The 24,199-nt window shown below is 36.7% G+C and overlaps 1 protein-coding gene across 20 annotated transcripts in view; it reads left to right on the top strand.

Annotated features, from left to right (window-relative positions):
• The window catches only part of KMT2C (lysine methyltransferase 2C), a 306,855-nt gene that overhangs the window by 237,054 nt on the left and 45,602 nt on the right, over positions 1-24,199 (top strand). For 16 of the 20 annotated variants that reach the window (XM_063641729.1, XM_063641734.1, XM_063641726.1 and 13 more), the window contains 12 exons: positions 886-1,016; positions 4,724-4,904; positions 8,159-8,263; positions 8,601-8,648; positions 9,599-9,727; positions 9,912-9,944; positions 10,045-10,164; positions 16,645-16,777; positions 17,013-17,227; positions 18,850-18,923; positions 21,192-21,374; positions 21,755-23,638. In XM_063641729.1, coding sequence (XP_063497799.1) covers positions 886-1,016; positions 4,724-4,904; positions 8,159-8,263; positions 8,601-8,648; positions 9,599-9,727; positions 9,912-9,944; positions 10,045-10,164; positions 16,645-16,777; positions 17,013-17,227; positions 18,850-18,923; positions 21,192-21,374; positions 21,755-23,638 — 3,236 coding nt within the window. The remainder of the gene's footprint in view (positions 1-885; positions 1,017-4,723; positions 4,905-8,158; positions 8,264-8,600; positions 8,649-9,598; positions 9,728-9,911; positions 9,945-10,044; positions 10,165-16,644; positions 16,778-17,012; positions 17,228-18,849; positions 18,924-21,191; positions 21,375-21,754; positions 23,639-24,199) is intronic. The other 4 variants (XM_063641743.1, XM_063641736.1, XM_063641735.1 and 1 more) reach the window with 2 other exon arrangements.

Raw genomic sequence — 24,199 nt, 5'->3', positions numbered from 1 at the left:
TCTGAAAATTGGAGTTTGAGGTCGTTGGATTTCAGCAAATTTCTGAGAGCTTTTACTTTTTTGCTTATTTACCTTAATTTTTGTTTTTCATGGATTCCTTATGTTCTGGCTAGGTTACTGGTGCATTTAAAAAGATTGTTGTAAAAAATGTTTGTCTATTTCTAGTTTTCAGAAGAGTCAATTCACTTAATGTAGTCTGGTGGTAGAGTGCCCATATTGATTTTCCGATGGGATGTGCCATTTGCCCTGCCGTTATGAAGCATCTGAGAATATAATTTGATTGTTTATTTGTCAAATTTAAGCTGTGTTCTTCTTTCTTTGCTAGTTTCATAGTCCCCAAATTTATTTCCATTTCTGATTTCAAGAATGAGTGTTCATTGCATATTTATTAGCATATTCATATGTTTTCACAATGTGTATATCGTACAAATTATAATAAATTTCTGAACTTGGAATTGCTGTATTAAAGGACACACGTTTTCTTTGAGGTTTTTGTTGAGTATTCTCAATACACCCTACAAAAAAGTTATACCCACAGAATTTCCCTTAATAGTTTATAAGTTGCCATTTCCTCATACTCATGAGCTTTGGGTGTTTATTATTATTATTTTTTACTCTTTAACAAAATATGTTTAAATAAATACGTTTTTGCTTTGTAAAGAAATTGATTATTAAGAAAATAGGAAACATGCTAATACTAAATAGACATGAAATGAAAATTTTACGGCACTTAAAAGTAACAAACTTGATTTGAGATTTTTTGTTCAAAAAGCTTGTTTGTTTATATGAAACTGTGTGTATGTTGGTAAGGTATAAAATTACCTTCAGTGGGTTTGTCTAGAAATTTTAAATGCCACATATTTATAAATGTGACTGTTGTTTCAGGCTGGAGTGAGCAGTTACCAGATACTTTAGTTGATGAATCTGTTTCTGTTACTGAAAGCACTGAAAAAATAAAGAAGAGATACCGAAAAAGGAAAAATAAGCTTGAAGAAACTTTCCCTGCCTATTTACAAGTAATATTTTGCTTTACATTATTTTACATGATTCGTTAATTGAGGAAATGTATTGAGTTTTAAAACATAGGTTTGTTGTTTTTGTTAATATTTTACTTGTTTTCATTTAGTCATCATAAATGCCATTTTTACCTTCCAGGGGTCCATAAAAATTAAATTTACTTTTTTATGTGCTTTGATACTTGTCATAACTTGCTTTTTTAATCCCAGTTGTTCACTTGTAAGTATTCTATAAGATGTAACAAGGACACTTTGCGATAGGAAAAACTCAATCTTCCAAGCCGTTGATAGCTATGTATACCCCACACCCAAGTTCTGTTGAAATTTACTTTGCCAATACAAGTTACATTAATTATATTCATTGATTAAAGATAGGCTTTTCAGCCAAAGTTATAGCTTTAATAATCATTAACCACTTTTAGAGGCCTGGAGAACCAGAGATTCTTTTTGTTTTCCAAAATACACATCAGAAAAATACCTTTCAGTATGAAGAAATTATGTTTGATAGATGTAGACTACAAAAAAATTTTTTTTCTAGTTCATCTTGTAAACATTAAGTCAGAGTTTAAGGCCATGTGATATGGAAACAGCTCAGTATTAGAAATTGTACTGAGATTAAATATCTAGCTCTGCATCTAACTAATTGTAAATTCCTAAGCATGTTATTCATCCTTCCTGGTCTCTATTTCTTCATGTGTTAAAATTGAACTGGAACAGACTATCATTGAGAGTCCATCCTAATTTCAGTGTAGACAACTATTCATCTGATCTGTTCCTCCTAAGAAACTATGGCTTACATAGATAACCTAGATAACCTTTCAATGCCTGAGTTGTATTTATTTTTTACATCAATTTTCCAGTTAGGTATTACTAGTTTAATTGGTTTTAAAATACGTTGCCTTTCAACTAACATACAACTTCCTCAATTTTCTTTTTCGTAGCTACTAGTATCTTAATGGCAGTGTTCATGTTAGAGTTCAGCCTATAAATTCAGGATTTAAATACCGTTCCACTACCAGTTAGCTGCGTGATTTTGTTCTCTTTAACATCTCTGTGTCTCAGTTTCCTCATTTGTGACATAGTAGTGCCTCTCAGAAATGCTCAGAAGTTCAGTAAGAGTATGTATGTAAAGTGCCTAACCTGTGCCTTACCTTTTGTATATCCTTCATAGATGTTTTTCCCCTCAATCTCTTATATCCTAGGTTTGCACCTTTGTTTTTTTTAAACAATCATTTAATTGGTCAGGAAAAAAATCCATTTATAGTTTGGCTTACCTTTTTTTTTTTTTTGCATCTTTGTTGTTTTCTCCTGGGATTCCCTTTACCTCCCTTCTTAATAGTCCTTTCTAGGAATATTGTGATGGCAACCTGCCTTTCCTCCTATTGATCCTTCTGTAAAGTGTAATATAAATTTAAGAAGCTTTCTTTAGGTGTTTATGCAAGTATGAAAACTGGCCATTTAATACTTTGGCAAAAGAGTCTTTAAAATTATTAGGTCTAATTTCCCAATTACTGCTGTGATCTTAGTCTCCTGGGCTGTCTTGTTCCCCGGTTGCACATCAGTAACTTTCAGTGTGTGTCTGTATGTGTGATATGAGGGAGGCCTTTTTAATGGTACTGTTTCCTTGGACTTTTAGGGACGATGTGGATGGAGCCACCTCTTTATGTTATATAGGGAATGTAAAACCCACTAAATTAATAAGGGTGACACAGTTTTTGATAAACATCAGTAAAGTCATGAGTCATTAGAATTTTTGCTGATGATGATCTAAGATTCTCAAATTTATACTGAAGGCATTAAATAAATGACCTCTAAACTTCTAAAATGCTTTCTGCTGTTCATCATTTTTTCTAATGATAAAAGCATTGCTTATTATAAGAAATGAATCCTCTTCTGCCTGGTACTCTAGTTTTGTGGATTTTTAGATTTTTCTTTTTTTCTTTTTTCTTTTTTTTTTTTTGAGACGGAGTCTCGCTCTGTTGCCCAGGCTGGAGTGCAGTGGCGCGACCTCGGCTCACTGCAAGCTCCGCCTCCCGGGTTCACGCCGTTCTCCTGCCTCAGCCTCTCTGAGTAGCTGGGACTACAGGCGCCTGCCACCACGCCCGGCTAAATTTTTTGTATTTTTAGTAGAGACGGGGTTTCACCGTGGTCTTGATCTCCTGACCTCATGATCCGCCCGCCTCGGCCTCCCAAAGTGCTGGGATTACAAGCGTGAGCCACCGCACCCGGCCGATTTTTAGATTTTTCATAGTGAGACAACTTTTTCATTTAAAATGTAAACATTTCAAATCAGATACATCATTACCTCCACCAGACTTCACACACTCCCAGTCTCTTAAAAGGTAGTATTGTTAATAATTTGGCATTTATCCTTCAGAAACTTTTTTATAATTTAGTTTTGCAAACTTATAATCGTCTTGATTTGAATTTTCTAATTTTTTTTTGAGACAGAGTCTCACTCTGTCACTCAGGCTGGAATGCAGTGATGTGATCTCAGCTCACTGCAACCTCTGCCTTCTGGTGATTCTCGTGCCTCAGCCTTCCAGGTAGCTGGGATTACAGGCATGTTGGCGCATGCCTGGCTAATTTTTGTGTTTTGTGTAGAGTCAGAGTTCTGCCATGTTGCCCAGGCTGGTCTCTAACTCCTGGGCCTAAGTGATGTACCCACCTCGGCCTCCCAAAATGCTGGGATTACAGGCGTGAGCTACCGTGCCCGACCTGTATTTTATAATTTACTGTATGTATAATTCAACTAACTTTCTTTTAGTAATGTATTTTAGGGCTTTTTCTTTGATAACATAGAACTATATACTTTTTAAAAATTGTTGTATTTTGTAATGTAGGTGTCTATAATTTGGATAGTTCTATGCCTGTTGATAGACATTAAGGCCATTTTTACTTCTTGACATTACAAAATATGCTACAGTGAACTTTTTTGTGCATGTTTGGCAAGAATGTGTTAAATATTGTATTGCAAAATTGTCCTGTATGCAGGATCCTTTTTCCAGATAGACCACATCGTAGGATATAGACTAAAGCAGAGTTCCTGGGTTGAAGCTGGGTAAAGGGGTGGACCTGTGCTTCCCTTTTGTCTTTGGTATTGGTTTTTGAGAAATTTCGGAGAGATCTTGGAGTTGCAAGGAACCCAGCTTGAAAGTATATTGAAATGGAAAAATGTTAATATGCGTAAATAAATAGAAAACCATAAGCCTTTAGCAGCTGTAAATATTGCACACATAGTATGGCTAAACTGACTATAAAACTCTCTTTCAGATTGATGGTGTAAGTAGTCTTATAGTGTAAGCGTGGTTATATGAATCAATAGATTACAAATCTACCTGAAGTAAATATTAAAGCTGTAGATCAGAGTCTTATGCTGTCCTCTGCAAGTAATCTATAAAAATAATATTCATAAAGCTATTCTGCAGTTTCTAGAAATCTTTGGTATAATTGGGTGGTTTTATTTCCATAATTTTGTCTCTAGTAAAGCTACCAAAAAAACCTTATTTTTAAAATAAGGAGAATCTATATAAAATAATTGACAGGATATTTCTATTTTTTTATACTTCTGTATTCAGTTTCTATATTATTAAATATAAACCTTTTCTGTTATTTCTGCTTCCTTGTCAAAAACCATGACAGAATAATCTGTTGTCTTTTTAGAATTTTCTAACTCACCATTTTTATATGTGCTTATCTTCATCTAGGAAGCTTTCTTTGGAAAAGATCTTCTAGATACAAGTAGACAAAGCAAGATAAGTTTAGATAATCCATCAGAAGATGCAGCTCAGCTTTCATATAAAACAAACATGAACACAGGTTTCTTGGATGCTTCCTTAGATCCACTACTTACTTCATCCTCGGCTCCAACAAAATCTGGAACTCACGGTATGTAGAATTATTCACAGATACTTTCTTTATATCATATAACATACATCTTCCTTTCAGTTAAATCTTTTTGAAATGTTTTTGTTTGGCCTCATATGCATTTTAAAAATCAACTGCATTGAAGTATAACTTACATTCAGTAAATGGAACTATTTTAAGTGGACAGGTGTGTATAAGATGTAGCAAGTTAATTTACCTGTGTAACTAGTACCAACATCAAGAGTTGTGAAGGAAAACGTTTGGTTTACAGTTTACTGAGGGCAATGTGAGGGGTTATAATTTGGCCAACAGTGACTTTTTGACTAAAAATCTAAGATAGATTTTTGTTAATCATACAGCTTAAATTCAAAACAGAGAAACCAAAATGGATGTGGGGGTAGTTGGGAACTTGCTGGCATACTATGTTACTACAGTGAAGTCTGTTGCCCTAGGTCATGGTTTCTTACTACTGACAGTTTGCGCCAGTAATTCTTTGTTGTGGGAGGGAGTCTTTCTGGTGTATTGAAGGATGTTTAACAGCATCTTTGGCCTCATGATGATCAAAAATATCTCCAGATATTTCCAAATACCTTTTGGTGGGCAAAATCACCCCCGGTTGAGAACCATTATCCTAAATGCAGTGCCTATAGGAACTATTAACAGTCAGAGAAAGGTATGAGAACTTGATATATTTACAGAGTTACAGCAATGTCAGCAAGGCTCTAGGAGTTTAACTCATTGGGTAGGTAAGTGTCATGATCAGTGTTTCTCCCACTTCTCCCCTATGGTTCTGTCAATTGTAAATCATTGTTCTTCTGGTAAGCTTCCTTTTTTACCATTGATTGCTTTTGTTACTCAGTTAATTTTATAAACTCATTTTGAAAAACAATTTTAAAGCAATCTTCCACTGAAAAATGACTTTTTATGTTAAGTAGTTAATGCTTCATTAACTTGGCATTATCCTGAATTGAAATACTGACAGCTATTTTTGATTTTGACTTTTTGAAATAATTAGAAGCAATCTAACCCCGTGTTGGACACATGTGCATGTCCAGTCTGCCTCACTGTTGGTAGTGAGGTCCTGCTTCTTGTTTGTTCAATCTTACATATTTTTTAACTCCTACTTTAATTCTGTTGTTTTAAGTATTGACCTGCCCTTGTCCTCGTCAGTATGTTGTTAAAAATAATGTATAATGAAAGACCTGTGGGTCCTTTAAAGGATATTTTACGATAAAGTATATCTTACAACTATCATAACTAGCCACTTGAAGACTTAAATAGGAGCTCTTTGCACTTGAGTTTTAAAAGGAAAAGGAATGAAATTGGACAGAGAACTTATAGGAAAGATATTGATATAAGTTTTTTTTTCTTTATTTGATTATTTTTTCCACAAAAATACTGAAGAGAGAACAGTTTTACAGTAAGGCCAAAACTTGGAGGACTAGAAAAATATACCCATTTCAAAACCTAGATTAATTGTTCTTTGCAATTAAACCACTCTTTTCACTTTATAATGGAAAATTAATGACTAAAGGCTTTTTTTAACCTGTCATTCATTATAGCCTGTTATATCAATTTTAATGATTTATTCAGATATAAAATCCTTTAGGTAGGGGCAAACTTGTACAACAGTCTTTAAAAAATTAGTTATAATTGTATAGTAGAATTCCATTACTTTAAAACAAAAAACTGCTATATGACTCCTAAAAAAATTATCCAGGATTTTTTTCTTTGAACTGCAGTGTTGTCATTATTGAAATAATTTTCTCTAAAAAGTTCCTGGATATTTGGGTATGTAAAACTTAATGTGATATGTTATATATGAATTACATTTTGAAAACTATATAATGGGAACAAGACTGTTTGACAGAAGTATTTGACCTGGAATATTACATTTATGCCGTCCCCCCCCTTTTAAGTAAAAATAAACTTGAGATGGATTAAAAATTTCAGTTTCTCTTTACTGAATGACTAATATAATTATTAAAGCTAGCCTAAACAAGAGTTCTAATAGTTTCTTGGTTAAGCCCCAAACCCTTAGAATCCTCCTCGACTTTTCTTTCCCTTTCATTCATCCACGTTTGTCTCTGCCTTCAAAATACGTCCCAAAGCCAACCACTTGTCTCAACTTTCCTTAGAACCCTGGTGCTGTCATCACCTCACCTCTCAGACTGCACCAGTGCCCTTTTCTAATCTTGCCAGCCCCTCTCTGATTCCCACCCCTCATCTGCTCTACATATAGCAGCCAGTATGTTCCCTTTAAAATATTAGTCATCTCCTATCTTTCAGCCTCCCAACAACTTCTCATTACACTTCAGAATAAAACCCAGTCTTCCCCACGATCTCTAAAATCTTACATAATCTTGCCCTAGCTGCCTCTTTTTTTATCCCTACCACAGTTTTTCTTACTGTTACCACTCTGGCCTCTCTTGTTGGCAAACCCGGCTTGCCCCAGGGGCTTTATGTCTGCTTTGCCTTAGTTTGGAGGGTTATCTCCATCTTTGTGCATATAACTTACTCCCTCATTTAGTTTTATGCTCAGTCATCTCCGAAAGGTCTCCATAGACCACTCTGTCTAATACAACATCCCTGCAGCTTATTTTTAATCCTTTTCCTTGTTTTTTCTTTAAATAGCACTTACAGTGATGTCATTTATTTACTAACTCACCCTGAGAAAGTAAGCCCTCCGAGGGCAGGCACTTTGTTTCAGTCATTGCTGAGTGGGCAATGCCTGATACGTGATCCATAGACACAGTCCTGTGGGTAGTGAAATACTTTTTTAAATAAATGAGTGAATGAGTAATCAGTATGAACAGCAAAGCTGGAAGTAGTTACTAGATGGTACCTGGCTTGTGCTCCATATGGAATTTCTAAAAGGTGATAGGTTTGTCTTTCATGTTTTAACTTTTCCTACTGTGTTTTAATTTCTCAATGTCACTTTTAGACATGCCACTTTCTTAATGAAAGTTGTTTTTTTTTTTTTGCTTTGTTTCTTACAGCATTTATTCTGTTTCACTTTTATTGCCTACAGGTCTTTAAATTTTGTCTCAATATACATTAGTCACAAGACAAAATAGTCTGAATTTTTAGTAAATTTTTGTAATTCAAAACATTATCTCCTTTGCTATGAAAAATTTTTACTGTAAAATTAAGAGTCTCAGGTTTTTATTCTAGCACTTGCCTCACTCAATATCTGCTGTACTCTAGGTTTTTAGCAAATGGCTTAATATCTGAGAAAATACTGAAATTTAAAAAAACATATTTACTATATTTAGGTCCTGCTGATGACCCATTAGCTGATATTTCTGAAGTTTTAAACACAGATGATGACATTCTTGGAATAATTTCAGATGATCTAGCAAAATCAGTTGATCATTCAGGTATATATGAATACTGTTTACCATTTTTCCGGTTTCTGATGTGAGCGAGAGGTGTATGACGTGTGGAACAAGTTTAGCCTTTTGTCCGTTTCCCAGTAACTTTGTTTTTGTTTTTGGCTTTGTTAAAGAACTCAGCATTTTATTTGATCTACCTCAGCTTTCCTGCTTTAGGAGGGGTATAGCAAGTTAGTTAATTTCTGTTGTCTTTCTAATTGCATCACATTTAAGGCATGTTGCCTTAAAGTCTTGCTGTATCTTGTTTCTTCTTTTGTTTGTATTTTCCCTCACTTCCTGCTCCTGTGGTAATCATCCATTTTATTTGGTTTGGGTCTTATAGGTCTTGATTTATGCACTTTCCAGGTTGAGAGCTCACCTTTTCCATTTGGTAAGAAACTGAGCAATGGATGACGGCTGACTAGAAGTAGTCTTCTTTTTTTATAGTGATTTCAGCTGAAACAACCTGTAGGTGCATGTTGTTTATCAGTAGTGCTAATTTGTCACTAATCCATACTTTGCTTTTCCCTTTTTGTGTGTGGCTAAAGCATAGTATAGCTGTACTGTGCTTTGGGTGACTTTCTCAGTAGTTTTTCTTTAATGAATAATTTTATTTTTGTTAATATGTGATTTATAATATTACCTAAATGTTGTAGAGCTAGTTCCTAATATAAGATCAAATAAGAACAGAGTAAATTTTTACTTTTTAATAGTAATAATATTGAGAAAGCATGAAAAAAATGTAGATGATAAACCACTTTTACATGTGACTCTTACAGATGTGAGCTACAGCATGTTATAATTTTATAAAATGTAATGTACATAATTAGAATGTGCCTACAGAATACTTTAAAAATATTACCTATAATTGAAGTTATTTACAAAGGATAATATTAAACACTGAGAATTTTAGGGCTTTTCATTAATTTATATGAAACATATTCCTTTTTACATACCGTGCATAATAATTGAACTGTACATTTGATAACACTATTTTCCAAATTAAAGCAATTATGTGCATACTGATTTCTCATAAACTCCTATCTTAAGCTTTTTTGTTTTGGCAGAAGTTGGCAAGTTAAAATCAGATGTATTCTTTTATTCCTCAGGAAATGTTTTTACTTAAAATAGAACTTTATATGGCACTGAATACAAATATATTGTGCCTAATTTTTACTGAGTGACTCTCCAAATTGATATGAGAATTCTGATTCAGAATTACAGACTTTATGTCTCTATTTTAATCATATTGTTATGTATTAAATACAGGTAAATAGTGCTATACATTTTTGTGTGAGTATTCTGAATGTACCTTTAAATTTATTTTCCTTACTCTTGTAGATATTGGTCCTGTCACTGATGATCCTTCCTCTTTGCCTCAGCCAAGTGTCAATCAGAGTTCACGACCATTAAGTGAAGAACAGCTAGATGGGATCCTCAGTCCCGAACTAGACAAAATGGTCACAGATGGTAAAATATTTGCCCTACATCTAGGCTTTCTAAAAGACCTGAGTAAATATGATTTTTAAAGATTTTTGCATGGTCATAATTTAACTTCTAATTATTTCTATGTCAGTTAAATACTATTTTGTATCAGTATATTGAATTAGTAGCTGTTAATGTTTCTATTTTTTTTTTTTTTAATTTATTCTAGGAGCAATTCTTGGAAAATTATATAAAATTCCAGGTAAATGTGTTTTGATTTTCTAGTTTATGAAAATGGCATTCCCCGTACCATGACCCTACTAGTCTTTTAATCTTGTTACTATTATTGTTTTATCTCCTAGAGCTTGGCGGGAAAGATGTTGAAGACTTATTTACAGCTGTACTTAGTCCTGCAAACACTCAGCCAACTCCATTGCCACAGCCTCACCCACCAACACAGCTGTTGCCAATACACAATCAGGGTATGTTACGACTTTATAATTCTACATTATATTCACACACGTGTGTATATATGTGGGTACATATACACACACAAGCAAGTTTTTCCCTGTTCTTTAGTAGCCACATATACAAACTGATAGGGAGAAAAACCCTTTTGTGATGATAGAAAAATACTGACTTCTGCCGGGCGCGGTGGCTCACGCTTGTAATCCCAGCACTTTGGGAGGCCGAGGCGGGCGGATCACGAGGTCAGGAGATCGAGACCACGGTGAAACCCCGTCTCTACTAAAAATACAAAAAATTAGCCGGGCGTGGTGGCGGGCGCCTGTAGTCCCAGCTACTCGGAGAGGCTGAGGCAGGAGAATGGCGTGAACCCGGGAGGCGGAGCTTGCAGTGAGCCGAGATTGCGCCACTGCACTCCAGCCTGGGCGACAGAGCGAGACTCCGTCTCAAAAAAAAAAACAAAAAAAAAAAAAAAAAAAAAAAAGAAAAATACTGACTTCAGTCACAAAGCGGTCTCCCTGAAATTCTGTGTAATTCTGTAATTATCCTTATGTCCAGAATTCTTTTGCTCATTCATTGGCAGTGGGGAGGATGTAACAGTGCCTGCCCTCTTCCCTCCCTGCAAGTCCCATTCCCAGATCACTCTACTCCAGTCATTTCCCACATAGGCACTTCTGTGTGTGTGTGGAACTGTCCCCGCTCACCTGGCTGCCTGTACTCATTGATATGCTCTCGGTTTCATTGTCATCTCTCAGAGGTTAGCTGGTCACCACCCCACCCCCATGTTTTTCATTTGTAGCGTATGGCACAAATATAATACCTGTTTGGGTAATTACATCTTCCCTTTAGATTGTGAGCTCTTTAAAGGCTAGAGTCATCCATGTCTTGCTTATATGCCCTGCCACAGAGTATGTGTTCAGTACATACTTCATAGTAAATCAGTGACCTTTCTATCCCTGTAGACACTATGAAATTTTGTGAATGTTTGCCTATTTTGTTCATTTTTCTTCTGCCTACTTACAATTAGCTACCAATTTCTCCCCTTTTCTGTAGAGCTGAAATTTGATAGCCTAGGATTAAGGTCTGTATGAGCAGATAGGGAAATTGATACAGGTATGGGAATCTCCTATAAGAAGGAGTTTATGGAGTTGCATGGTGGCGTGTATATAACTCAATCTGTATGTATTTTTGTTTTGTTTTGAGACAGGGTCTCGCTCTGTCACCCAGGCTGGCATGCAGTGGTGTGAACACAACTCATGGCAGCCGCGATCTCCTGGGCTCAAGCGATCCTCCTGTCCTCAGCCTCCCATGTAGCTGTGACCACAGACACACGCCATCATGCCTGGCTAATTTTTTTGATTTTTTTGCAGAGATATGGGTCTCACTTTGTTGCCCAGGCCAATCTAGAACTCCTGGGTTCAAGTGATCCTCCCACCTCGGCCTCCCAAAGTGCTGGGATTATAGGCGTGAACCTCTGTGCCCAGCTAGTATATATTTCTGATGATTTGAGCATAGGAACATTTCTCTATATCCTGTTGTCACTGCCTCATGACTATATCCTGAATTGAATAACATGAGGATATCTTACCCTTCTCTTGTATAAGTGCCAAAGTGTGTGAATAATTTGTAACCTTTACTAACAACTTTGTATATACATGAAAATTCCATAATGCACATAATGGAAATATTTGAGTTTTTACCAGTTTAGCCTCTAAACATAAATTTACCTTGATTTTTGCTAGGCTAAACATGTGATTTACATTTGGGTAATATACTCATCATAACTACTTCTTGCCTTAATTGTTTTCATATGCTTTTTTTTTTTCCTCTTTTTTCTGAGACAGAGTCTCACGCTGTCGCCCAGGCTGGAGTGTAGCAGCGTGATCTCGGCTCACTGCAACCTCTGCCCTCCGAGTTCAGCGATTCTTCTGCCTCAGCCTCCCGAGTAGCTGGGATTACAGGTGCCTGCTACTGTGCCCAGCTAATTTTTTGTATTTTTGGTAGAGACGGGGTTTCACCATCTTGGTCAGGCTAGTCTTAAACTCCTGACCTTGTGATCCATCCGCCTCGGCCTCCCAAAGTGCTGGGATTACAGGCGTGAGCCACCGCGCCCAGCCCCCATATGCTGTTTTAACGATTAAGAACTATTCAGTATTTCTCTTTTCAACACATAAAAATGACCTGTCTTTATGTTTTCTGAACTGAAAGTGCATATTTTAAAAATCAAAGATGTATTTCTTTATAAAAAACATCTTACAATCATGAAAATTACCTCATTATGCAGTCTCATTTTTAAAAGGTCTTGAGAGGATGACTTTTTTTTCTTTTTTTTTTTTTTTTTGCAAGGTGTTAATGTGTAATACAAGGTGAATAAGGTTGCCTACCCTTAGGAGTTTGTAATTCTAATACTGTAGACTTTCAGGTATACAACTAATGTGTATTATAGTACAGTATAATTCAAGTACAGCCTTATGAATCACTAAGATTTCATTGTTCTTGTTTGAAAGAATAGTAGTTCTAATGTAAGGGCAAAGCATGATCAAGTTACATATAGGGTGACACATAGTTATTCAAGAATGACAACTTTAACGTTTTCCAGAGCAAAGGGAGTGGGCATTGTTAAAGGAAGCAAAACTAGAAGTGGACATTGGTGCTGATTGTAAAGGGCTCTGAGAAATAGGCAGAGGCAGCTGGCCTTTTCCCTAGAAGCTTCCAAGAGCCTTTGAAGACCTTACACCAGTGGTGTGATCTGATCACTTATGTGTTTTGCTAAGGTAGCTCTGGTGTCAATATTGGGAATTAATTTGGGACAAGAAGAGTTGTACTAATGAGGTTATTGTGGTTGAGACTAAGTTAAAAAGTAGGTTCCATATAAAGATACTTCAGTGCTGATTGAAAGGAAGGAATAGATACGAGAGAAAATGACATTAGAACAAGTAGGACTGTGCTACTGAATAGATATAAGGTGTGAGGAAAGGGGGAAATTAAAGTGAATTAGACTATGTATAAACCAGGGGCCCAGAGAATAATTATGAAACATGAAACAAAGGAAGACTTAGTGTGTGTGCTGGTAGAAGGTAGTGGAGGTACAATGAATTTAGTTTTAGACCTCTTTTAAGTTGGTAGAAATGGGACATACACACTATTCTGACTCACAGGCAGTTGCAGTTAGTGAAGCAGATGGATGAAAATGTAGGAATTATCTGTGTAATTGTGCTAGTTGCAGATGTGGGAAGGATGAGATTTATTAAGAATATACTGCCAGTAGAGTATTAGAATCTCGAGGAATGCTTTTTAATTAAATGTAATTAAGTATATGCTTAACTCATCTGATTTATATTAGGTGTGCAATTACATGTTTCTTATCTTTCTTCCTTTTAAAAGTTAGGTGAAAGTGAAGTGGTGAGAGATTTGAGACATTGAGTGAGAGGTATAGGATCTTGGAAATGAATGATCATTAGAAACAGGTTGTACAGTTTAGTAAGATGACTACTTGAAAAACATTGTTTCATTGGACCATGGGAAGGTTGCTGGTAATCTTCAGTGGAGTAACTTCAATAGAATTGATGAGAAAGAGGAGGCAAAGTGTAATATGTTATTATGTAATATGTAATATGCTTTATTGTCTGATGGTAATGAAGTTCAGAAAGTAGAGAATAGAGTTTTCAAGATTGAGACAGAGTAACTTGAAATCCCTTTATGTAAAAGTTGTGAAGTAACTTTTGAACTTTTATAAACTAATATGACTAGTTTGGGTAGATATGGTGGACTTGGAAAAAAAAAAGACTACTTCTTGAATAAAATAAGAAGAAATACTTTGCTTTTACTTGTTTGTCCTTGAACAAATTATTTAATTTCTGTGGGTCCTGTTTGCTTAAATGGAGCTGAACATAATAACCTATTTCAGTGGGTTTTCGTGAAGTTGTAAAGCTTTTAAGACAGTGCTTAGCATAGCATAAAGTACTTAAATAATAGCTAATATTACTATTGGGAAAAGTTTCAACATGGTAATATTGTAGATTATTACAAGATTATGATTGTAATATCAGTAGATGGCACTGATAGATAGCTACAGTATGGATCACATTCTCCTTGTCAATAAACTCTTGTTTCTCCTAATTACATGAAAGTCATTTGATACTGTTTATTAAAATTCCACATTCCTTAATGCAGCGGTCCCCAGCCTTTTTCACACCAGGGACCAGTTTCAAGGAAGACAATTTTTTCACAAACCCAGGTTGGTGGGTTGGGGAATGGTTTTGCGTTGAAACTGTTTCACCTCAGATCATGAGGCATTAGATTCTCATAGGAACATGCTCCCATGCACACTTCACAGTAGGGTTTGCACTCCTGTGAGAATCTAATACTGCTGCTGATCTGACAGGAGGTGGAGCTCAGGTGGTAATGGTCACTTGCCCGCTGTTCACCTACTATGTGGCCAGGTTCCTAACAGGCCATGGACTGGTACCATGAGTTGGGGACCCCTGCCTTAATGGAACCTGCTTTTCACTGAAGTTGAAAATAGATGTAGCATTCTAGTTTGAAAAAAGCAGAAATCTTGCCCTTTAATCTTTGGAGTAAATGTGTCATGAGACATTTGTCATTGTGAAAGCCTGATCCAGTGGACCCAGCTGCAGCATGTAGTAGGGTAAGCCTGTTTGTGGAAGTCAGAGAGTTCTAGGAAGTCTTTGAGACAAAATCTTTTAAACTTGTCAGTGATCATCCTTAGTATCTGCACATACACACTGGAGCTATGTAGGCTTTAGTGTTGTAACATTCAAATGATGTGGTTTAAGTGAAAGACCATTATACATTGTAAAATGTATGTGTATGAGACTTTTTTTTTTAATCTAATGGAATGACATTAGATAAAAAAAAAAATCAGGTGATCAGGTTAGGAATTCTCTAGTTATACCAAGTATTAGTCAACTCTGTATTGCCATTTGTGTAATTAATTGGTGATGTGGATCTCCTGTAATAGTATGGCTCTAAGTGTTGCAACAATTAACAGAGGCCTTGTGTATTTCCACAAATCATCAAGTTTAATTGGGAGGGCTTTTTGAAGGTACACAAAGTTTTTGTTGTTGTTCTTTCTTTTTTCTGGAAACTGCTCCAATATGGACAGCTGGCTTATTTCCAAGTAGTTTAGACAAGTAGACTTTCACAATAAGGCTTGGAGTTACATGCTTAAAGGAGTGTTGTAAAGAAACATAAGATGGTCTTTTTATTTGCCTAATGTCTATTCAGAAAGAAAACGATAAGGTATTTGATGTTTGTGAATAAGCTCGAATGAGAATTCAAATGTGTTTAGGGGCTGAACTGTAAGTTATAAAAATTACGCCAAAACCAGAGTGTATATATTTTTAGCAATAATCATCTGATTGATAGTGATAGATATATTGCTTACTCAAAACTAATTTAGAAAAAGTATCAATTTAAGAATCATAGGTGGGGTGAACACAGTGGCTGACACCTGTAATCCCAGCACTTTAGGAGGCTGAGGCGGGTGGATCACTTGAGGCAGGAGTTTGAGATCAGCTTGGCCAAAATGGTGAAACCCCACCTCCACTAAAAATACAAAAATTAGCTAGGTATGGTGGCAGGTGCCTGTGATTCCAACTACTCAGGAGGCTTAGGCAGAATTGCTTGAACCTGGGAGGTGGAGGGGGCAGTGAGCTGAGATCTTGCCACTGCACTCCAGCCTGGGCGATAGAGTGAGACTCCATCTCAAAAAAAAAAAAAAAAGGAAAGAATCATAGATTTTTTTTTTTGTATTAAGAGGAACAGGAATAAAATATAAGAAACATCTGTTTGTAAATTTTTAATGAAGAGAAAGAATATTTGATAAAACAGTATCATTTGCTGTGATTCATTAGTGTTTTTTAGGAGTTAATATGTATCGAATAGTTACTGCATACCACGAACTGTGTTTAGAGCTGTACATACATTATCTCAATTAACCCAAATAACAGAATACCTGTGGTTTACAGAAATAGAAATTGATTCTGCTTCTAACAGGTAAAATTGAGATTCACACCCCGGGCTTTTGGACTCCAGAACACTTGCTATTTCTAGTAAACAATAATGAAATAATCACAGCTGTAGAGATCATATTTCAAAATCTTATAGCCAAAAGTTACTTTTTCAGTATTATATAATACTGAAAAAAATCCTACTTTTAAATTGCATTAAAGGTTTTGATTTAGAAGTATAAGCATCTCTTCTATACTTGGGGCTTTAGTTCCAGGACCCCCAGGTATAATCAAAGTCTGAGAATACACAAGTCAAATGTTGGCCCTATGGAACTTGGCATACAAGAAAAGTTGCTCCTCTCTATGCATGGGTTTCACTGTGTTTTCCATCCACATTCAGTTGAAAAAAATTTGTGTTTATGTGGACCCATGCAGTTAAAAACCATGTTGTTCAAGGGTCAGCTTTACTTCAGCTCCTTGTTATTTATGAATATTATGCAAACGGAATTATTTTTTTTTCTTAAGATGTTTTTTCACGGATGCCACTCATGAATGGCCTTATTGGACCCAGTCCTCATCTCCCACATAATTCTTTGCCACCTGGAAGCGGAGTGGGAACTTTCTCTGCAATTGCACAATCCCCTTATCCTGATGCCAGGTACAAGCCTTATTTTCTATGGAAACTTAAATTGCACTAATTTCTGTTTGATTTATATATAAATTAGTCTGCTTAAATGATTGTGTATGATATTGTATGTTGCATTTATTGTGGCTTTTGCTATAAACATGTTATTTTTAAGTGTTTTGTAATAAGTTTTAATGAAAGCTATACTTGAACATATATTAAAAAGTTATTTTATGTTTATAAAGTAAAGATATTTATTTTTTCCCAGGGATAAAAATTCAGCCTTTAATCCAATGGCAAGTGATCCTAACAACTCTTGGACATCATCAGCTCCCCCTGTGGAAGGAGAAAATGACACGATGTCGAATGCCCAGAGAAGCACGCTTAAGTGGGAGAAAGAGGAGGCTCTGGGTGAAATGGCAACAGTTGCCCCGGTTCTCTACACCAATATTAACTTCCCCAACTTAAAGGAAGAATTCCCTGGTAAGTCATGAATATATTATTTCTCTCTATTTTACCAACATTTTCGCATGTGCAATATCTTTTTTTAACTGCAATAGAAAGGTAGCTTAACTAATTGTCATCTGTGATGACCCACAACATGAAGATTCCCTAGATGTCTAGAAACATCTTGCATTTTACTTTGTCCTAGACCCTGCATCCATCCTCACATTTCCCAAAAATTAGTTTCAGTTAGTGAAATGGTCAGTTTTTCAGCTCCTAGCAGTACTTATTAATATGCAGAATCAGTGTTATGTGATTCTTTAAAAAATTTCTAGAACCCAAACTATCATTTAATCAAAAATAATGCTAGGCTAAATCAGTGAATCCTAAATTGTGTTTTTATGAAACGAATTCAATATTGTCTTCCCTTCTTCCCCCCTCACCTTCCCTGACTGTCCAGCTATTACCACTGCCTCTTGAAAAAAACAGATGATAAAATAATAGTACAGTTTGTGAAAATTCTGATTAACCAGTGAATGAGAAATTTGGATTAATGAAATGTCAATTATTGAATATATGCAAGCAATGCGGTTTTATTATTTTGAGTTCATGGTGTCAGACAAACCAGGATTGAAAAAGTTATTCAAACTCAGTTTTGCAATAGTTTCCCAGCTTTCTATCAATACACAAACTCTTAAATTACTAGAGGGGTACCTGGAAGTGACTTTTCATTTGGATAACCACTGGTTTTTAGGTACCTTTTTGGATTGGCGTCTTCATGATTCTTTATTCATTATGTATTGTAATAAATGAAATGCTTTTTATCTAACAATAGAAATCAGTGGTTTGATGCAGGGAGACCTATGAAGGCAGTGTCCCATTCTTCAGCCACTTTTCTTTCCATGCTTACATTTGCTGTTTATGAACATAAATGGGTATGTTGTCATTTTGTGTCAGCACAAATTGTCCTTACAGCAGAGCTGTAACTTTTTAAAAAGTAATTTTCTTTAATAATTTTACTTTGTGATTCAAGAACCTCATGAAATACTGTGTTAAAGCTGTTGGTCTGTGAACTGATTTTTCATTTTCATTGGCTTTTTGGAAGCTTGCTTTCTTTTTGTAATGTGTAATAAATAATTTCTATATTTATCATTAACTGTTGATCTTACCCAAGCTTCTTCATTTTGTATACCATCATATAAATGGTTTGAACTCATTACTTTTCCATGTGTTTTTTGTCCACAAATGCTAGTGAGATGTGCTTATTTATGACTTTGTTTACTTCTGGTAGGTCAAATTGATAGACTTCTGTTTAGCACAGATGTTTTACAAACTTGTACTTTGGTTCTGGTGATATCTTACCACCAGAGGGAATTTATTATGTTTGGCTTACATTTTTGCTACTTTGTCCCTTGAATCTGAAAACTTCCCAACTTTACAAGCTACGTTGTTAATAAGGCAACACTTCATTTAGAAAACATTTGTTTGGCCTACAGTGTGCCAGGATCTTTGTTCTTTGTGAAAAACTTAATATAGGTCTATGACCTCACGAGAATACGGCCTGAATAAGATTAACTGTCAGCAGTTCATCAACATTCTTTATTACAACACATTATTAGCATGGCTCTGAGAAAGTGTTATACTCTGTTCTTTTGTTGCAGATTGGACTACTAGAGTGAAGCAAATTGCCAAATTGTGGAGAAAAGCAAGCTCACAAGAAAGAGCACCATATGTGGTATTTTAAGAAATTCTTATCTTTTAAATATTTAAATACAGTGCTTGAACCTTATTTGTAGTAGGTTAATAAAAAAAACAAATTTCCATTTCAGAAAATGCTTGTTAGTACCTGTACAACAAGCAACTTTATTTTTACAGTGATTTTCTAACTCCTTATGTCTTAATAGAGAGTGTGACATTTTTATAAGCAAGTTAACAGAACCAAAATGTTGAAGATTGAAAATCAGCTATTTTAGGGGGGAAGGAGTAATTCATTTCACTTTAAAATTGTTTTATTTCTTCAGCAGAGGTACAGTTGGCAGTCTATATCCATGAGTTCTATATCTGTGGATTCAACCAACCATGCATGATCAAAAATATTTTGGAAAAACATCTATACTGAACTTGTACAGACTCTTTTCCTTGTCATTGTTTTTTAAACAATATAACAATGATTTACATAGCATCTATATTGTGTTAAGTATTACAGATAATCTAAAGATGACTTAAAGTATAAAGGAGGGGCCAGGCACAGTGGCCTGCACCTGTTATCCCAGCACTTTGAGAGGCCAAGGTGGGCAGATGGCTTGAGCCCAGGAGTTCAAGACCAGCCTGGGCAACATAGCCAAAACCTCATCTCTGTAAAAAATGAAAAAATTAACTGGGTATGATGGCGCACATGCATGTAGTCTCAGCTACTTGAGAGACTTGAGGGGTTGAGGTTTCAGTGAGCCAAAATTGTGCCACTGCATTCCAGCCTAGGTGACAGAGCAAGACCCTGCTAGGTCAAAAAATAAAAAGGGAGAAAGTATACAGGAGGACATGTGTAGGTTATATGCAAATACTGTGACATTTTCTATAAGGGACTTGAGCATCTGTGGATTTTGGTATCTGCAGGGAATCCTGGAACCAATACCCCATGGATACAGAGGGACAACTGTACTAAATTTGGAGACTGGATTGGCATGCCTCAGGGTCTTCCATAGTCACCTCTTTTCGTGTTAGGTTTCGTAGAGAATCTTTGTGCATCTTGAAAGAGAAATATTTAGACATCTTTAAAGAGTTTTTGACACACGATCTTTGCCATGAACTATTAGGTAATTTTATCAGATTCGCAGTTCATATGGTAAATTATTTTCTCCCAAAGAGCCAAATTAAGATTGTCAGCTGGAACCAAATCCTTGCTTTCATTTTAAAGCATATTAAATCTGTATTATTGTTGGAAAATATATATAGTTATTTTCCAGCTTGTTCCCCAGTGCACATATTTTCAGTTACAGTGATTATTTTGGATAGAGCATATATGTGTGTATATGCTCTATCACATATATATAGATGTGTTGATATGCTGTGTTTTATCTTGACTTGAATTAGGTAATGACAGAATTTTTTAAATTTTTAAGTGATTTCTTTAATGATACGTTTCAAATATCCAGGTTTTTTTTTTTTTTTTTAAACTGATTGGATATTTTTCCTTTTTTCTAAAATTTTTTTTTTTTTTTGAGATGGAGCTTCACAGTTGTCGCCCAGGCTGGAGTGCAATGGTGCGATCTCGGCTCACTGCAACCTCTGCCTTCTAGATTCAAGCGATTCTCCTGCCTCAGCCTCCCAAGTAGCTGGGACTACAGGCATGTGCCACCATGCCTGACTGATTTTTCTTTTTTTTTTTTTTTTTTTGAGACAGAGTTTTGCTCTTGTTGCCCAGGCTGGAGTGTAACGGTGCGATCTTGGCTCACCACAACCTCCGCCTCCTGGGTTCAAGTGATTCTCCTGCCTCAGCCTCCCGAGTAGCTGGGGATTACAGGCATGTGCCACCCACACCTGGCTAATTTTGTATTTTTAGTAGAGGTGGGGTTTCACCATGTTCGTCAGGCTGATCTTGAACACCTGACCTCAGGTGATCCACCCGCCTTGGCCTCCTGAAGTGCTGGGATTACGAGCATGAGCCACCATGCCTGGCCCCAGCCCCTTCTTTCTAAATTGAAGGAGACATGATTTCTAAGGATGTGTTAAGAAAACTAGGAGCTAAAATATTAAATCACACCTAGGATCTTTAAGCTTAATTCAAATACATAGAAAGAAATATATCCTCAACTGATAGGTACTGTGCACTGTAACGAGAGAAGATGAGTTAGTGTCCAGATCCTTTTTTGGGAGGTGCCGTAAGTATTTCAACTATTTTACCTGACTTTTTTTTCTTTTATTTGAGACAGTTCATGATAGTTTTATTTTATTCCTTAAAACATTTAACATAATCTGGGAAATTTTTTTTCTTCTTTTGTCAAAGCAAAAAGCCAGAGATAACAGAGCTGCTTTACGCATTAATAAAGTACAGATGTCAAATGATTCCATGAAAAGGCAGCAACAGCAAGATAGCATTGATCCCAGCTCTCGTATTGATTCGGAGCTTTTTAAAGATCCTTTAAAGCAAAGAGAATCAGAACATGAACAGGAATGGAAATTTAGACAGGTATGGAATTTTTGGATAATCTACTTTTTGAAGTTGCATTTTTGTTTTGAGAAGGGAAGTGTTTGCATTATTATTTTAGAATATAATTCTTAGACCATGAAAATTTGATTTAGGATAGACTTATTTCTCTTTTCAGTAAAATATATTTAAATTGATTTGGGAAGTTTATCAAAATACTATAAACAATATACTGCCCTAGGCACAAATGGAACATACCATGATGAGTAATTTCTCTTCTTCAGGAATTCGTAATCTAATATGGGAGCAGTCTGGTAGCTGCTGACATCAAACAAATTACCTTTCTGTTGCTTTTTCCCCCCATGATGGTAGTTTTCTTCCTTAACCGAAATGTGATTGCTTTTTCTTTTCTATTTTAATAGCAAATGCGTCAGAAAAGTAAGCAGCAAGCTAAAATTGAAGCCACACAGAAACTTGAACAGGTGAAAAATGAGCAGCAGCAGCAGCAACAACAGCAGTTTGGTTCTCAGCATCTTCTGGTGCAGTCTGGTTCAGATACACCAAGTAGCGGGATACAGAGTCCCTTGACACCTCAGCCTGGCAATGGAAATATGTCTCCTGCACAGTCATTCCATAAAGAACTGTTTACAAAGCAGCCACCCAGTACCCCTACGTCTACATCTTCAGATGATGTGTTTGTAAAACCACAAGCTCCACCTCCTCCTCCAGCCCCATCCCGGATTCCCATTCAGGAGAGTCTTTCTCAGGCTCAGACTTCTCAGCCACCTTCACCACAAGTGTTTTCACCTGGGTCCTCTAACTCACGACCACCATCTCCAATGGATCCGTATGCAAAAATGGTTGGTACCCCTCGACCACCTCCTGTGGGCCATAGTTTTTCCAGAAGAAATTCTGCTGCACCAGTGGAAAACTGTACACCTTTATCATCGGTATCTAGGCCCCTTCAAATGAATGAGACAACAGCAAATAGGCCATCCCCAGTCAGAGATTTATGTTCTTCCTCCACGACAAATAATGACCCCTACGCAAAACCTCCAGACACACCTAGGCCTGTGATGACAGATCAATTTCCCAAATCCTTGGGCCTATCCCGGTCTCCTGTAGTTTCAGAACAAATTGCAAAAGGCCCTGTAGCAGCTGGAACCAATGATCACTTTACTAAACCATCTCCTAGGGCAGATGTGTTTCAAAGACAACGGATACCTGACCCATATGTACGACCCTTGTTGACACCTGCACCTCTTGATAGTGGTCCTGGACCTTTTAAGACTCCAATGCAGCCTCCTCCATCCTCTCAGGATCCTTATGGATCAGTGTCACAGGCATCAAGGCGATTGTCTATTGACCCTTATGAAAGGCCTGCTTTGACACCAAGACCTATAGATAATTTTTCTCATAATCAGTCAAATGATCCATATAGTCAGCCTCCCCTAACCCCACATCCAGCAATGAATGAATCTTTTGCCCATCCGTCAAGGGCTTTTCCCCAGCCTGGAACCATATCAAGGCCAACATCTCAGGACCCATACTCCCAACCCCCAGGAACTCCACGACCTGTTGTAGATTCTTATTCCCAATCTTCAGGAACAGCTAGGTCCAATACAGACCCTTACTCTCAACCTCCTGGAACTCCCCGGCCTACTACCGTTGACCCATATAGTCAGCAGCCCCCAACCCCAAGACCATCTACACAAACTGACTTGTTTGTTACATCTGTAACTAATCAGAGGCATTCTGATCCATATGCTCATCCTCCTGGAACACCAAGACCTGGAATTTCTGTCCCTTACTCTCAGCCACCAGCAACACCAAAGCCAAGGATTTCGGAGGGTTTTACTAGGTCCTCAATGACAAGACCGGTCCTCATGCCAAATCAGGATCCTTTCCTGCAAGCAGCACAAAACCGAGGACCAGCTTTACCTGGCCCATTGGTAAGGCCACCTGATACATGTTCCCAGACACCTAGACCCCCTGGACCTGGTCTTTCAGACACGTTTAGCCGTGTTTCCCCATCTGCTGCCCGTGATCCCTATGATCAGCCTCCAATGACTCCAAGATCTCAGTCTGACTCTTTTGGAACAAGTCAAACTGCCCATGATGTTGCTGATCAGCCAAGGCCTGGATCAGAGGGGAGCTTCTGTGCATCTTCAAACTCTCCAATGCACTCCCAAGGCCAGCAGTTCTCTGGCGTCTCCCAGCTTCCTGGACCTGTGCCAACTTCAGGAGTAACTGATACACAGAATACTGTAAATATGGCCCAAGCAGACACAGAGAAATTGAGACAGGTAAACACATTGTATGTTCTCAGTTTTAAATGTATTATTTGAGGAAGCTGTTCATTTCATCAAACTGAGTAATTTCTACACAGGAGTTAATTTTTTATTTTTTTATTCTGTAGAGTTTGTCATACTGCAAAAAAGAAAAATGAAATTGGTGAAATTAACACCAGTTTAATTTATTCTGTATCTGATTTCAGTCTTCACGAAATCGCAGGGGAATCCTTAAATATTAAAGCTTTGTTTTGTGATAGTTGTCTGGCAAGGAAAAGGATCCAAATCATCAAATTATTTTTCCTAATATATTGAATAGTTAAACGTAACTGGTATTTCATCAAACTTTGAAACATTACCATAGCCACATAATGAAAGTATCAGGATTTAAAAAGCCATTAACCTGTCAGGCATGGTGCTGCATGCTTGTAATCCCAGCTACTTGAGAGGCTGAGACAGGAGGATCGCTTGAGTCCAGGAATTTGAGGCCAGCCTGGGCAACACAGCAAGATCCCATATCTAAAAATAGAAAGCCAGTAACCTTTAAAAAGCCATTAATTACCACAAATCCCAGTG

The sequence above is a fragment of the Symphalangus syndactylus genome, chromosome 6, assembly GCF_028878055.3.
Source record: "Symphalangus syndactylus isolate Jambi chromosome 6, NHGRI_mSymSyn1-v2.1_pri, whole genome shotgun sequence".
Taxonomy (NCBI): domain Eukaryota; kingdom Metazoa; phylum Chordata; class Mammalia; order Primates; family Hylobatidae; genus Symphalangus; species Symphalangus syndactylus.
Note: the sequence above shows the minus strand (reverse complement) of the source record. Positions and strands in the feature narration are given on the sequence as shown.